The 13,180-nt window shown below is 55.2% G+C and overlaps 7 protein-coding genes across 7 annotated transcripts; 3 read left to right on the top strand and 4 right to left on the bottom strand.

The window, feature by feature from the left end:
• Nucleotides 1-652: 652 nt before the first annotated feature.
• Nucleotides 653-1,965, top strand: CCMA1212_001274 (Branched-chain-amino-acid aminotransferase; the record flags this gene model as incomplete). Its single annotated transcript, XM_073698707.1, has 2 exons — nt 653-1,714; nt 1,792-1,965. 2 exons carry the CDS (start codon nt 653-655, stop codon nt 1,963-1,965), a joined length of 1,236 nt encoding a protein of 411 aa, XP_073562810.1.
• A 287-nt stretch (nt 1,966-2,252) lies between these two features.
• CCMA1212_001273 (uncharacterized protein) lies at nt 2,253-3,187 on the bottom strand (the record flags this gene model as incomplete). Its single annotated transcript, XM_073698706.1, has 3 exons — nt 2,253-2,315; nt 2,369-2,829; nt 2,893-3,187. The coding sequence occupies 3 exons, from the start codon at nt 3,185-3,187 to the stop codon at nt 2,253-2,255; spliced, it is 819 nt and encodes a 272-aa protein (XP_073562817.1).
• A 261-nt stretch (nt 3,188-3,448) lies between these two features.
• CCMA1212_001272 (putative phosphopantothenoylcysteine decarboxylase) lies at nt 3,449-4,289 on the bottom strand (the record flags this gene model as incomplete). Its single annotated transcript, XM_073698705.1, has 2 exons — nt 3,449-3,823; nt 3,915-4,289. 2 exons carry the CDS (start codon nt 4,287-4,289, stop codon nt 3,449-3,451), a joined length of 750 nt encoding a protein of 249 aa, XP_073562816.1.
• A 347-nt stretch (nt 4,290-4,636) lies between these two features.
• CCMA1212_001271 (Monothiol glutaredoxin-5) lies at nt 4,637-5,202 on the top strand (the record flags this gene model as incomplete). The annotated part of the gene is made up of 2 exons (XM_073698704.1): nt 4,637-4,660; nt 4,744-5,202. The coding sequence occupies 2 exons, from the start codon at nt 4,637-4,639 to the stop codon at nt 5,200-5,202; spliced, it is 483 nt and encodes a 160-aa protein (XP_073562815.1).
• A 156-nt stretch (nt 5,203-5,358) lies between these two features.
• Nucleotides 5,359-7,420, bottom strand: CCMA1212_001270 (Putative gamma-glutamyltransferase YwrD; the record flags this gene model as incomplete). Its single annotated transcript, XM_073698703.1, has 4 exons — nt 5,359-6,654; nt 6,727-7,076; nt 7,153-7,171; nt 7,256-7,420. 4 exons carry the CDS (start codon nt 7,418-7,420, stop codon nt 5,359-5,361), a joined length of 1,830 nt encoding a protein of 609 aa, XP_073562814.1.
• A 785-nt stretch (nt 7,421-8,205) lies between these two features.
• On the bottom strand, nt 8,206-9,646 carry CCMA1212_001269 (D-amino-acid oxidase; the record flags this gene model as incomplete). The annotated part of the gene is made up of 5 exons (XM_073698702.1): nt 9,556-9,646; nt 9,336-9,455; nt 9,064-9,262; nt 8,584-8,987; nt 8,206-8,509 (listed from the first exon to the last, which is right to left on the bottom strand). The coding sequence occupies exons 1-5, from the start codon at nt 9,621-9,623 to the stop codon at nt 8,206-8,208; spliced, it is 1,095 nt and encodes a 364-aa protein (XP_073563405.1). The 5' UTR covers nt 9,624-9,646.
• Nucleotides 9,647-11,331: 1,685 nt separating this feature from the next.
• On the top strand, nt 11,332-12,858 carry CCMA1212_001268 (Tuberculostearic acid methyltransferase UfaA1; the record flags this gene model as incomplete). The annotated part of the gene is made up of 5 exons (XM_073698701.1): nt 11,332-11,547; nt 11,601-11,663; nt 11,723-12,346; nt 12,405-12,686; nt 12,748-12,858. 5 exons carry the CDS (start codon nt 11,332-11,334, stop codon nt 12,856-12,858), a joined length of 1,296 nt encoding a protein of 431 aa, XP_073563406.1.
• Nucleotides 12,859-13,180: the final 322 nt, after the last annotated feature.

Raw genomic sequence — 13,180 nt, 5'->3', positions numbered from 1 at the left:
CACACTCACTGACGCTAACTTTTTTTTTGTGGTCCCCCGACGAACGGACGGGATAAGAACCTTTTTTTTTTTACTCTTGGTGTAAAAAGGCGACTTTTTGCCTCCTTGGCGAGCAAACCTCTGTCTCGAGTCAGTTGTCAAAGATTTCTAGAACCACTATTTTGTTCTCTTTGCCTTCGATTATTCTCACTGCATTTGACATATCGGTTCTTATAAGGAACCAAAAAGGCAGAATTGGAACAAAACAAAGGAACCTTGCTTGACAACTCGTAGGATCGTCACCCTCAAGGCTAAATCTCCGCCGAACCAAATTGTTGGAACCCCAAATTGCACCAGGCCAAGCCAAAGCGTGGAACCAGCTGCTAGCAGTCTCCTCCAGCATCCCTCCTTATTACTTGGCGTCACATAGTCCCCAGGTTCCATACGATAGTATTCACAAAGCCGCGGCTGATCAATTTTTTTTTCTCCTGGCACGCTTTGAGTCATTCTCCATCGAGAGTAGACCCGCCATCGGACCTTATCTCGCCGCCAGCACCTCTAAATTCTCAGACGTCCCTCCTTCTATTTACTTCCCACCTTCACTCCTCAACAACATCCGTCTTTTTTCTTGTTCTCTCCATCCTCTCCATCAATCATCCACCAACTCGACACAATGGCTCCCTCCGCTATCCCTACTCAGGACGTCGACCTGACCGCGGCCAACATCCAGGTCAAGGAGGCTACCCAGCCCACCAAGCCCAGCAGCAATGGCACCACGCCCGCCCCCCTCGATGCCTCCAAGCTCATCTACAACCTCACCAAGGACCCCCGTCCCGTCCCCGGCGAGGAGGTTGCCAATGCCAGCGACCAGACCATCTGCACCGACCACATGCTGACCGCCACCTGGTCCGCCTCCGAGGGCTGGGGCGCCCCCGAGATCAAGCCTTACGGCCCTCTGAGCCTCATGCCCACGGCCTCTGTCCTGCACTACGCCACCGAGTGCTTCGAGGGCCTCAAGGCCTACCGCGGCTACGACGGCAAGCTGCGCGTCTTCCGCCCGGACTGCAACTGCGCCCGCATGCACATGTCCGCCGGCCGCATCTCCCTGCCCCTGTTTGAGCCCGCCGAGCTGGAGAAGCTCATCATCGCCCTCTTGGGAGTTGATGGACCCCGGTGGTTGCCCAAGAACGAGCCCGGCCGCTACCTGTACATCCGCCCGACCTTGATCGGAACCCAGTCCCAGCTCGGCGTCCAGGCACCCCGCGAGGCCCTGCTGTACATCATCGTCACCTACATGCCGCGCCTCGACAGCCCCCCCGGCGGCATGCGCCTGCACACGTCCCCCGAGGACATGGTGCGCGCCTGGGTCGGCGGCTTCGGCTACGCCAAGGTCGGTGCCAACTACGGCCCTTCGCTGGCCGCCACGTCCGAGGCCCGGACCCGCGGCTACCACCAGATCCTGTGGCTGTACGGCAAGGACGGCGAGTGCACCGAGGCCGGTGCCAGCAACTTCTTCGTCGTCTGGAAGCGCAGGGACGGCAAGACGGAGCTCATCACTGCTCCCCTGGACGACAAGCTGATCCTGGACGGCGTCACGCGCCGGAGCATCCTGGAGCTGGCCCGTGAGCGCCTGAGCGACGAGCTGGAGGTGACGGAGCGCAAGTACACCATTGACGAGGTCATTGAGGCCGATGCCGAGGGACGACTGGTCGAGTCTTTCGCCGCTGGAACTGCCGTAAGTGTCCTTTAGAGTGTCCTTGAAATCAATAGCGGGCGGACATGAAGCTAACAACTTTTTTTTCTTTTTTTCAGTACTTTGTCTGCCCCGTCTCGGCCATCCACCACCGCGGCAAGGATATCAACATTCCCATGGGCCCTGAGGGAACGCCCAATGTCATCACCTCCAAGATCAAGACCTGGGTCGGCGACATCATGTACGGCAACGTCGACCACCCGTGGGGTGTTGTCATCCCTGAGCGGGAGTAAAGCTGAATGGGGGGTTCAAGAGGAAGAACGGGGGACGGCACGATGTTGATGATGATGACTGATCGATTCTAATTGCATGGGAAAAGTCGAGGACTGTATGATTTTACAAGGGATGAAAGGGCGTTTAATGGCGAATGGGAGCATGTCGCGGCATGGCCGTGATCTTGAAGACGGGGTGCTGCTGACTGGGGTATATAGATACATAAGCGTATGTACTTGGTAGCTCATGACAAAATAAAGGGAAATAGACAAGGATTCCTTCACTTGCCGACAATGCCCATGTGCGCCTAATCCACCAACATGGCTTGCAGAATCCTCATCGAGTGAGCGTGGGCTTCTTCCTTGTAATTCTGCCACTCGAATTAGTAACCGGATATCCTTCTGGAGCTCCGAGTCTCATTACCTCTTCTATCTCGTCGATGGCATGATTGCTTTCGGCGACAATGCGTTCGACTTCTTGCTTAAAAGATGCCATCTCGGCGTAGTGCTCATCATCGTTGGCAGCCTCTCCATCTGCAAGGGAGGCTTGCTCCATACTCAAAAGCTCTTGGTGTAGATCCTCCTGGAGCTGAGCAAGGTCCAACCATTCGCGATGGAGAACACCCAACTCGCTCTCTGCCTTTTTGAGCTCCTCCTTGACGTTTTCCAGGTGTGCCTCGATTGTGGCCTGGGGAAAGTTCTTTGAGTGGCAAAGAGTTGTTGAGAGTGGATATGACAGATTAAAAAAGAGCTCATCCAAGTCGGCCGCCATTGAGGACGCAAAATTGGCAAAATCGGAGACTTCTGAGACCATCGCTTGCTTGGCTTCGGCCAACTTTTCGACTGCCGAGGTGTACAGTTCGACGCCTTCCTGAGCAAATGCCTCTGCGAGATGGCCATGTTTTGTCAATCGTCGTGGAGGAGACACGGTTGGAGCCTGACACGAACCTTTGAGTTGTTCCAGCAAACCTGCTTCCGCTATCTTTTGTTCCTGAGCCTTGCTTTTGATCGCATCATTGCTGAAAGTGGCAAAGCATGCGCGGTACAGATCGTTGTGCCGGAGCTGCTCGTCTCGTGACGACGACGATAAAAGGGGGGCGTTGGATGCAGAGAAGATCCCGGGGCTGCTTAAGCGCCCCAAGAGGGTTGACGAGGACAGGTCGTCGCTGGAGGACGAGTGACCGGCTGGACGATCTTCCTGGGGGAAGAGACGGTTCATGAGAGATTGGTTGGGATGTGCCATGATAATGCAGATGCGAAGAATAGTCAAAAGATGGGAAACGTCTGACGGTTCTAATGGATAGATGGAGAGAAGAAAACTGTTGGGAGGATGAAGAGGTTGAAGTGGCAAAGGAAGTAAGGTAGATGGTAATTGAGATCATCAAAGATGGAAGGAGCGAATGCCTCTCTGGGCAGGCAGTATGTCGTTGACCACCTGCTGCTTCGAGCGGAAGGCGGCAGTATCGGAATGGCTTCAAATTCCCAATCGCCTTGCCCTTCAATGTTACTCTGCCTCTTTGCTTTCCTCTGTTGGTAGTCCAAGCTTCTCTTCAATTGCGGCCACAATTGTCTGCCACGATGCCATTGCACCCTGGCCGACGTCCCCGCAGGCTAGTCCCTTGGATATCGTTTGCAGCTCTTCAACCCATCCACCTGGACCGCCCATGACTTCGTTGAGAAGCTGCAGGTTGCGCTGTGTGATTGGATTGCGGAACATGGCTGTGTTCATGGCTGTGGCGACGAGAATCTTCTTCTTCTTGCCGTCTACGCCACCATCGGTGTCCCAGGCGAGGATAATTGACGATAGAAGAGAGTCGGTCATGCCGTGGACCATCTTGGCGAGAGTGTTTGCACTGAGCGGTGCAATGACTTGAGTCTGCTGTTAGAGAACATGCATGTCATGCAGCTGCTCAACATGGAAGAGGCAAGATACCTAATAAATCAGCCCCTGTTTTCATCAGGTTAGCAACTCTCTCCTGAAGCGAGGGCCCAGCGGCGAACTTGCATTTTCTGAGCTCAATATGCAGGATGGGAGCTCCCCGAGTCCACGGCTGAACCCATTCAGACTCATCCGTGTATATTGCGTCGACATTTGGATAGCTGCGAATTTCTTCGAGAGTTGGCTGCTCAGCCGCCTGACCTTGCAGGAACTGGGCGGCGGAGCTGGTGAGCACGAGTCGGATGGACAGGTTGGAGTGTCGTGAGAGGCCCTGGATGATGTTGGGGATCTTGATGGTCGCTACGGATCCGGATGCGGCCAGCAAGAGATGCAGCTTTCCGTCGCTGCGGGCTTGTGAGACGTCTTGCGCCGGGTTGTCGGAGGAGAGATGGGTGAGATGCTTCATGGTGAGGTGTATGTGTATAAGACGGTGAACAGCCGAATCAAGCAGTGCTAACGTCAAGCCTTTATTTCTGGCACAGCTCAACGGCAACGAATGTCCAGGGGATCTTATGCATTTGATAACAAATAGCCTACTTCACGCCGTGCCTCGCTTCACCTTGTGGCGAGAGGCCGAGTTCAACTGGTGAGATTTGTCACCACGCTGGTTGGTGAAGCGAATTGTGTGATTGGTCAGCGGCTTCAATTGCATCACCCCTCCACCGAATTTGGCCGTCAAGTCGTTGTCGCCTCAACTTTTTTTTCCTCGGCTGCCTTTTCTCCTGCAACAATCGCAATTCGCAACTCACAGCCATGTTTGCACGATCAGTCGCTTCTGTATGTCCCTTCAGGCCTCTATCTCTCGTTCGTTTTCTCAAAGGAAAAGAACCCCCCTGCTAACCATGAATGCGCTGTGACAGAGCTTCCTGCGGCAAGCTGCTCGCCCAGCTGCTCGCCCGCTCCTCTCAGCCTTCCGCGCGCCCGTCGCCCCTCTGACGCCCTTCCAGATCCGACTGCTGTCCGAGTCAACCCGGTCCGCCATCGACAAGGCCATCGCCTCCGCGCCCGTCGTCCTCTTCATGAAGGGCACGCCAGAGACGCCCCAGTGCGGCTTCTCGCGCGCCGTGATCCAGATCCTCGGCATGCAGGGCGTCAGCCCGGACAAGTTCGCCGCCTTCAACGTGCTGGAGGATCCGGAGCTGCGGGAGGGTATCAAGGAGTACTCGGACTGGCCGACGATACCACAGCTGTACGTCGACAAGCAGTTTGTGGGCGGATGCGACATCCTGGTGTCGATGCACCAGAACGGCGACTTGCAGAAGCTGTTTGAGGAGAACAAGGTCTTGGTCGAGGCGGAGGACGGAGAGAAGAAGGAGTAGAGTCCCTCTCGATTAGCAGGCGGTCGATGGGCAAGGAAAATGTACGATAGACGCTGTATGAGAATAAACATGACGCATGGCTAAAGAACATTGTATGTTTCCATTTTGGTCTGGGAATAAAAGAGGTATTCTATTTGGTCTATATTTTCGGTTTGTCTACAGCGGATATGCTGCTCCATCCGCTCTCATGTCACTGCCCGCCGACCAGATGGGCGTCTTTTCCACCGGATCAAGCGTGTACCGGATAATCTGCCCTCGTCCAAACAGGCCTCTCTTCGGCCCTCCGCCGACAACAACCACCTTGTGGCCCAGCTGCCTCAGGCCCTCAATCACCTTGGGATCCATCGACTCTTCCACGCTGACCGTCCAGTCGACGGGCTTGCCCGGCTCGGGAAAGCCCGCGCCGACGCATATCCGGGGCGCGTCGAGGGCCTGCTGGGGGTTGAGCTTGCCGACGATCTGGCCGAGGAGGACCTGGACGTGGCCCTGGGGCTGCATGAAGCCGCCCATGACGCCGAACGAGGAGTGCAGCGAGCCGTCCCTGAGGTTGGTGGCCATGGCGGGGATGATTGTGTGGTAGGGCCGCTTGCGAGGCTCGAGGCGGTTGGGGTGGCTCGCGTCGAGGGAGAAGTTGGCGCCCCTGTTCTGCAGAGTGAAGCCGCAGCCGCGGGGGATGATGCAGGTGCCAAAGCCGCCATAGTTGGAGTTGATGAAGGAGGCGGCGTTGCCGTGGGCATCGGAGACGGTGAAGTAGACGGTGTCGCTGCTCTGGAGGGCGGGCGAGGGGTAGTTTGGCTCGCCGTGCTCGACGAGGTCGAGGGCGCGGGACGGGTTGAAGAGGGAGGCGCGCTGGAAGAGGTATTTCTCGGAGAGGAGGCCCTCGACGGGGACGGGCGTGACGTTGGGGTCGGCGACGTACCAGCTGCCGTCGGCAAAGGACAGGCGGAGGGCCTCGATGATGGCGTGCAGGTACGGCGCGGTGTTGAAGTCGTCGGGCTTGAACGTCGGGATCTCGCCCTGCTTCTCGAGCTCCTGGATGATGCCCAGCGCCATAAGCGCGATGATGCCCTGCCCGTTGGGCGGGTGCTCCCACAGCTCGATGCCCCCGTCGTCGTCGGGGTTCTCCTTGCTGCTGAGCCCCTGGCCGCGGAACTTGAGCGAGATGGGCTCGACGGGCTCGCTGCCCTGCTCGAGGTGGTGCTGCAGGTCCTCGAGCGTCAGGTGGCCGCCGAGGTCCTGGACGACCTTGACGAGCTCCTCGGCGATGCGGCCCGTGTAGAAGCCGGGCTTGCCCTGCTCGGCGAGGGTGCGGAAGGTCCTGGCGAGGGTCGGGTTCTTCATGATTTCGCCAGGACGGGGGGCTCTGACGCCGTCGGGCTGGCTGGGGTCGACTTTGAGCATTTCTGCGTAGTTGGGGGAGGCCTTTCGGATGAGGTGCTCTGCGCTTGACCACTTTTGTTTGTTTGGTTCTGCAGTCAGATATGTACGACATGTATCCAGCACGCTCATGGGGGAGATACGTACGTAGTAGCCAGTAACCTCAGACACCGGAAACCCCTTTTCACCCAGCTGAATCGCCGGCTTGAGAATCTCGCTCAAGCTCAACTTGCCGCTGCCAAACCTGTCCACCGTGTCCACCCACCCGGCCGGCGCGCCGGGAACCGTCACGGCGTGGACGCTGGCCATGGGGATCTGTCCGACGGTGCCCTGGGGTACGTCGAGGTCGGAGCGGATCTGGTCGAGGGTGCATTTTGCGCCTGAGCGGCCGGAGCCGTTCATGGCAAAGACCTGCTGCTTGGCGGCGTCCCAGTAGAGGATGAACATGTCGCCGCCGATGCCTGTTGAGCAGGGCTCCGTCATGTTGAGGCCGGCAGCTGCGAATCACAATGTGAGCAAGGTGCTTTGCTATCGTGTTGAGGGTTTCCTGGAAAGAGATGACTTGTTACGCACCAACCGCAACGGCAGCATCCTGTGAGAGTTGAAAGTGTCAGTCAAGAACTGTTTGATCTACTTGGAATATTGGGCTTGAGATTGGGTTCTGATATCAGCTTACAGCGGCGTTTCCTCCCGCGCGCAGCACCTCGAGGCCGCATTTCGCTGCCAACGGCTGTGAGCAGGCGACGATGCCCTCGGTGCTGTGGACGACGCTTCGGCGCGAGGGGAATTTGAACATGTCGTAGGTGGGATCTTGGAAGAGGGAGGAGCTGGGGAGAGGCATTTTGGTGATGATATTCGAGGATGCGCTCCTCTGTTTCTCTATAGGGGAGCGAAAAGTGAAGAGAAGGTCTTAATGAGTGTATGTGTATCTCATGAGCATTCGGAAATTGAGGAGAGCTATCAACAGTCAAAGATGGACACAGAATACACAAAGAGAGATTACAGAGAGAACAAACGTGCAATATATCAGCCTCGTCCACTCGGCTCGGCGTACGGGGCAGTTCGTTGCGATCTATGGCCCCCCCATCAACCGACTCATAGCGCTCGCAACCTCAGCAAAGCAAATCGCCCGTAAAATAACATCATAGAGGGGCTTTGGCTGTTCAAGCCGAGCGCGGGGAAGATGGACAAAAGACCCCGGAGAGTGATTCGCTCCCCCGCTTAAGGAAGGTCTGAAAAGGGCAAGGCATGGGGGAGGCGATAAGAGGGCGAGTTATTTCCGAGATCGGGGCCAGTCAAGAAGAGGCTGGCTGAGAGGGAGGTGCTGGATAACAGATGTACACGGTAGCGATGGGGTTCTACTTGTGTAGATTTGGCCCTTTCCCATACACACCTGTATACGCATTTGTATAATGATATTTTGAATACAAGTGTGGCAACTTACAGGTACAAACTGATACTTGATGGTGGGTTGAGCTCCCGTCAATGACATACATACACACGGCCGTCACTCAGACATTCAATCTCGTTAAAGCACGATATAAAACGAACCCATATAACCCATCTACATATGATAACGGAACAAAAGAGATAAAATACAATAGCAGACCGTCTCGTAATCAATAATCACAGCCTCGACCGTCGACTGGCCCGCTCCAGATCCCGCAGCACATCGTCCACAGTGCCGACGGCGTCCATGGCCATGCCATATCCCGCCTGATACCCCGTGCCCCCGGCGCCGTAGTTGTGCACGAGCACCTTTTTCTTGCCGTCAATGACAATTTCCTCGCGCTCGATCCGCGCTCCGCCTTCGCGCGAGGGGCGGAGGCCTGCGAAGGAGGCGATGATGTCGAAGGGCTCGAGCTCGGGGCAGAGCTTGAGGCAGCGGTTGATGATGGACTCTGTTTCGTACGAGTATGTTGCTCCGTCGCTGTTTGCCTCAAGTCAGTCAGTTGTGAACGTTGAAGCGCCAGTGTGAGTTGGAATGAATGGAGCTGAACTCACCTCACGCCCTTTTGCATGTATCCCCCTAATATCACATGCCCATCCGTCCCCGGCCGCGGAATCACATACGTCTCATAGTCCCTTCCATGCCGCATCACGTTCCGCTTCACACGCGGAGCCTTGACAAGGACGACCTGGCCACGGGTCGGGTAGCACTTTTCGTCCTCGACGCCAGGCAGCGTCTTGGCCGCGATGCCGGTGCAGTTGACGACGACCCTCGTGGTGGGACTGGAGTAGGCGGCTTGGATGGTGGGAAACCGGTGCCTGACAAAGTGCACGCCGTACTGGTCCTTGAGCCGGCGGAAGAGGTACTCGATGTGCTTGGGCGCGTTGAGGGTGAGGGTGGTGAAGGAGATGCCGAACTTGACGCCGGCGGGGAGCTCGTGGCTCGGGATTTCCTTGAACTGGCGGCTTTCTGTGAGCGGGCGGTGATGCGCGGGAATGAGTTGGGGATGTGAAGACGGTGACGGCGGCACTTACATCTTCTAGATACTCGGATATCGCCTTGATCTTGTCATGGGGCACGTGCTCGTCCCAGTACTCAATCGAGGCTGTTCGACGGATATACGCCTCATCGCCATGCTCGGAGGCCAGCCTGGTGAGGTGGGTGTAGCCGAGACGATCCCATTTGAGGGCATTGGCATCATTGCCCGAGATGCCGGAGAAGTTGCATCCAGCCCTTTGACAAGTCAGTCAGTCAGTGGGTTCATACAGCCGAGGTCAACATCGAGTAGACGGGGCGATTCACTCACCAGGGCGACGTGTAGGTCGCAGATGTATCTCCCGGCAGATGCTCCGCGATGACGGTGATGAAGGGTCCCAGCCCCCTCTCAGCCAGCACGAGAGCGACGTCCAGGCCGATGATGCCCGCGCTACAAGATGATGAAAAAAACACAGTGAGCTGAGCGATTCCTTTGATGTGACGATGAGAGCCCTTGATGAAGGGGATGAGGCACGGCATGTGACACTCACCCGACGATGACAATGGCGTCGCTGGCTGCCTTGCCGACGCGCTCGTTGTCGCTGTCGTTCCGGTGCATGCCGACGATGATGCCTGGCGATGCTTCTCAAGGGGGAATAAAAGAAGCTCAAGCTCAGACGAAGAGGAACCGGCGATCGGAAGGCTACTATCGCGAATGCTCCAGGTTTGAAGCTCGCTCCGCCCAGTATCGAAATCGATGGGGCCGGCACGTTGGATGGAGATGCGGATAAGGGAGCCCTCAGCCTCGGCTCCAACAAAATAGAGGCAGTGTGACTTGCAGGAGGGAATGGGCTCTTCTCTGGGGTGCAGGGTTCTCCCTTCATGTGGCGGAATTGGAATTGTGTATGCATTATTTTAATCGTCTCGAGCTGAAATTGCGTCTGCATTATTTCGTCCTTTTTTTTCTTTGTTTTATTCGATGGCTGGGGAAACTGGGGGTTGGCCGGCTGTAGCCCATGTAAGCCGATGCCGGTCCGGGTGGCTTGAGGAGCTTCATGTGGCGGCGTTTTCTGGTGCCTCTGATTTGGTGAGGATGAACGACGGATGGCGCCGGCTTGTGGTGAGATTGTTCACCTGAGTGTGGTTTTATATGGTCTGATATTTGAGGCATATATGTATTTGTGACGGCGCCGATCGAGCATGGCCATGGCCTGAGAGACGAAGGATGCGATAGAGATAATAGGGAGGGTGACCAAACGCTACAGGCCTATTCACCCACCCTACAATGGTTCACTGACTTGATCGATGACACAGCTAGACTAAACTGTTGACAATGCTGGAATGGTAGGTTTCGGCATCTTCATATAGGCCTACGCTTGGTGAAAATTGCCTGTCGTATTTCTATAGCCTTCGGGCAACTTGCACCCGTGGAAGCGTATTCTCTCGACTTACACGCGTCACACAATGGATCTTCTAAAGGCAACGCATTCATCAACATGTGATGCTCACCAGGCTCAATCAATAAACGGCCTGCAAGCTACCCAACCTTTCAATAGCACACACTCTCAATTCCCTCCAAGTATACATGAGAGTGGCCAAGTCAAGACGCATTGCATCACAACGTTTCAACAATGTCCCCATAAACTGCAAAGAGAAGCACGGCGACTTGTTCTGGCTAGCACACCGGTTCTAATGACAGCTGAACCAAGTTCACCTTGCATAGTTGCATGCACCCGTTTATAGCCAATGCTACCCTGAATGTTTGATCCTTCAATCGCCTTTCTCCCGGCATCTGGCCAAGAAGAGGTCGAGCTGGGCATCGTAGTTGTGGTGTGCTGAATTCTGGCTAGTCGGAGGACGAGAACAAGTTCTCATGATACCTTGTCAATCTCGACGGGCTTCTCGGCAGGCTTGCACGGTGACGGAAGGAGACGTGCTGCATAGGGCTTTGTGAGACGCCTTGGTTGGTATCTGTATGTGGATAGATAGCCTGAAGATTCATCGTACCCCGTTGTCACAGTGATTGGTCATGAAGGATAGCCACTCAATGACTGACGTGAGGCGCATCTACGTATGCATGGAGATGTCACGAGTCGTCCCCAAGTAGCGAGGTATTATGTGATAATTCATATGGTTCCGACAGTCGAGATTATCGCCAGCCGGGATTGGGTGCCATTGGGGTTACACATGCAAGACATGTGCAGTACGAGCATGGAGGGGGAAGGGGGGATGTGACACCTGTGAGTACATGTATTTAATAGGACCGACGCCTCTGCCAGGGCCTTCGAATCTCAAAAAAGCAGCCATCTGTATTGTGAATCATGAAAATGGCAGAAACGTGGATTCAGTCGACTGCTCGCAATCTGGTCTTCCAGGCCTTGAAGCGCATCGAACAAGGGCGTTTGACAATCTTGATCAAGTACGAGAGCGGCAAGAATGAGAGCATTTCATTTGGCGGCGATGATTCCGACTCAGAGCCCGAGATTGTCGTCGTCATCAAGAATCCGCAAGTCTTTGTTCGGTTATGCCAGGCCTTCGACTTGGTGAGAAGACACGCGCGGTCTGCAATGGAAGCATCTGCTGACCGTCTTGGAAGGGCCTGTCAGAGTCATACATGGTCCAGGAAGTAGAGTGTGACAACCTCGTTGGATTGTTCACAGTAAGGCAACAGTTTCACTGTCAGTATGAAGCATAGAAGGCTCACAATGCTCTCTGCAGCTTTACGTGAAGAACCAGCACGCTCTAGGGGCGTCTGGCGGCAACCTCTTGTACACACTGATACCACGAGCAGCTCACTATCTCATTCCGTCCAACGACGCCACAAATGCTCTCAAGAACGCGTCGTTCCACTATGATACTTCCAACGATCACTTTGCCGGCTTTCTCTCCCCAGACATGAACTACAGCTCCGCCCTCTGGTCCGGCGAGCCAGGCGAATCGCTCGGGTCCGCGCAACGCCGTAAGATTCAAAATATTCTTGACATGGCAGAAGTCACATCCAGTCACCATGTTCTGGATATTGGATGCGGCTGGGGAGACCTGGCTATAAGGGCTGTGCAGCAGACTGCATGCCGCGTGACGGGACTGACTCTTTCGAAAGAGCAAAAGTCACTTGCTGACGAAAGGATCAAAGCGGCTGGTCTGCAGGACAAGATTACCATTCTGCTTTGCGATTACCGCAAGGCGCCCGTTCCAGAGGGTGGATATGACCGGGTCATTTCCATTGAGATGCTCGAACATGTGGGAGACAAGTACATGAATAAGTACTTTCAGCACATCTCTGGCTACTTGAAGCCCAAAGGAGGAAGAATGGTAGTCCAGGGCATCACAAGAATTAACTCTGTAAGAGATCATGAACCCACTCGCTACTCAGCATGGCACTGCTGACACTTGCCTGCAGTTCACTTCGACCGGAGAGACAGTCGACAACTTCATAGAGCGCTACATCTTCCCCGGAGGCTATCTGCCAAGCATCAACCAGCTCTTGACGTCGATACACAACGGCTCTCGGGGCGACCTGGAGGTGGAAACCGTCCAAAGCATCGGCCCTCACTACATCCGCACGCTGCAGTGCTGGAGGGAGAACTTTGACGCAAACTGGGAGACCATCAGACAGGACTTTGTCTCCAAGAGCCCGAGCGCCACGGAGTCGGCAATTGAAGCCTATCGACGACAATGGGTGGTATGTAAGCCCTCTTCCCATGAAGGTTCTGCAATTCGGCTGCTAACGTCCGTTGCTGCAGTATTACTTCCAATACTGCGAGGCGGGTTTCAGAACTCGAATTCTGGGAAACTATGTCATTTCTGCCATCCGGACGCCTTGGCCTGAGATCCCGGCCAATGTGCCGCATTAGATACGGTGCATAGAAGGCTTCCCCATTTGCCTTGGATGTGAAAGAGATGGTTTTTATATGTCCGTAGCTATCAGCCTCGACGGGGTCATTACTCAGATTGTCAGATTGATCTTGGATGACTCCGTAGCTTCCGGTGTGGTGACCATTTTTTCGGTGAGATTGCATGACGGAAATCAATTCATTGTTAGGCCACTCTATCCCGCATCAAAGAGCCGCTGTCGAAAGCAATCTCGTTCTTAAAAGCTTCATGTTTTTGTTAAAAGTGTTCAACCGCATCTCGGCTTTAAACGGCGGCTCGGATCGCCGTTATCAGATCCGGCTT

This window comes from Trichoderma ghanense (assembly GCF_004382785.1).
Source record: "Trichoderma ghanense strain CCMA-1212 chromosome Unknown scaffold_0, whole genome shotgun sequence".
Classification (NCBI taxonomy): Eukaryota; Fungi; Ascomycota; class Sordariomycetes; order Hypocreales; family Hypocreaceae; genus Trichoderma; species Trichoderma ghanense.
The sequence above is the reverse complement of the archived record's forward strand: the minus strand, read 5'-3'. Positions and strand labels throughout refer to the sequence as shown.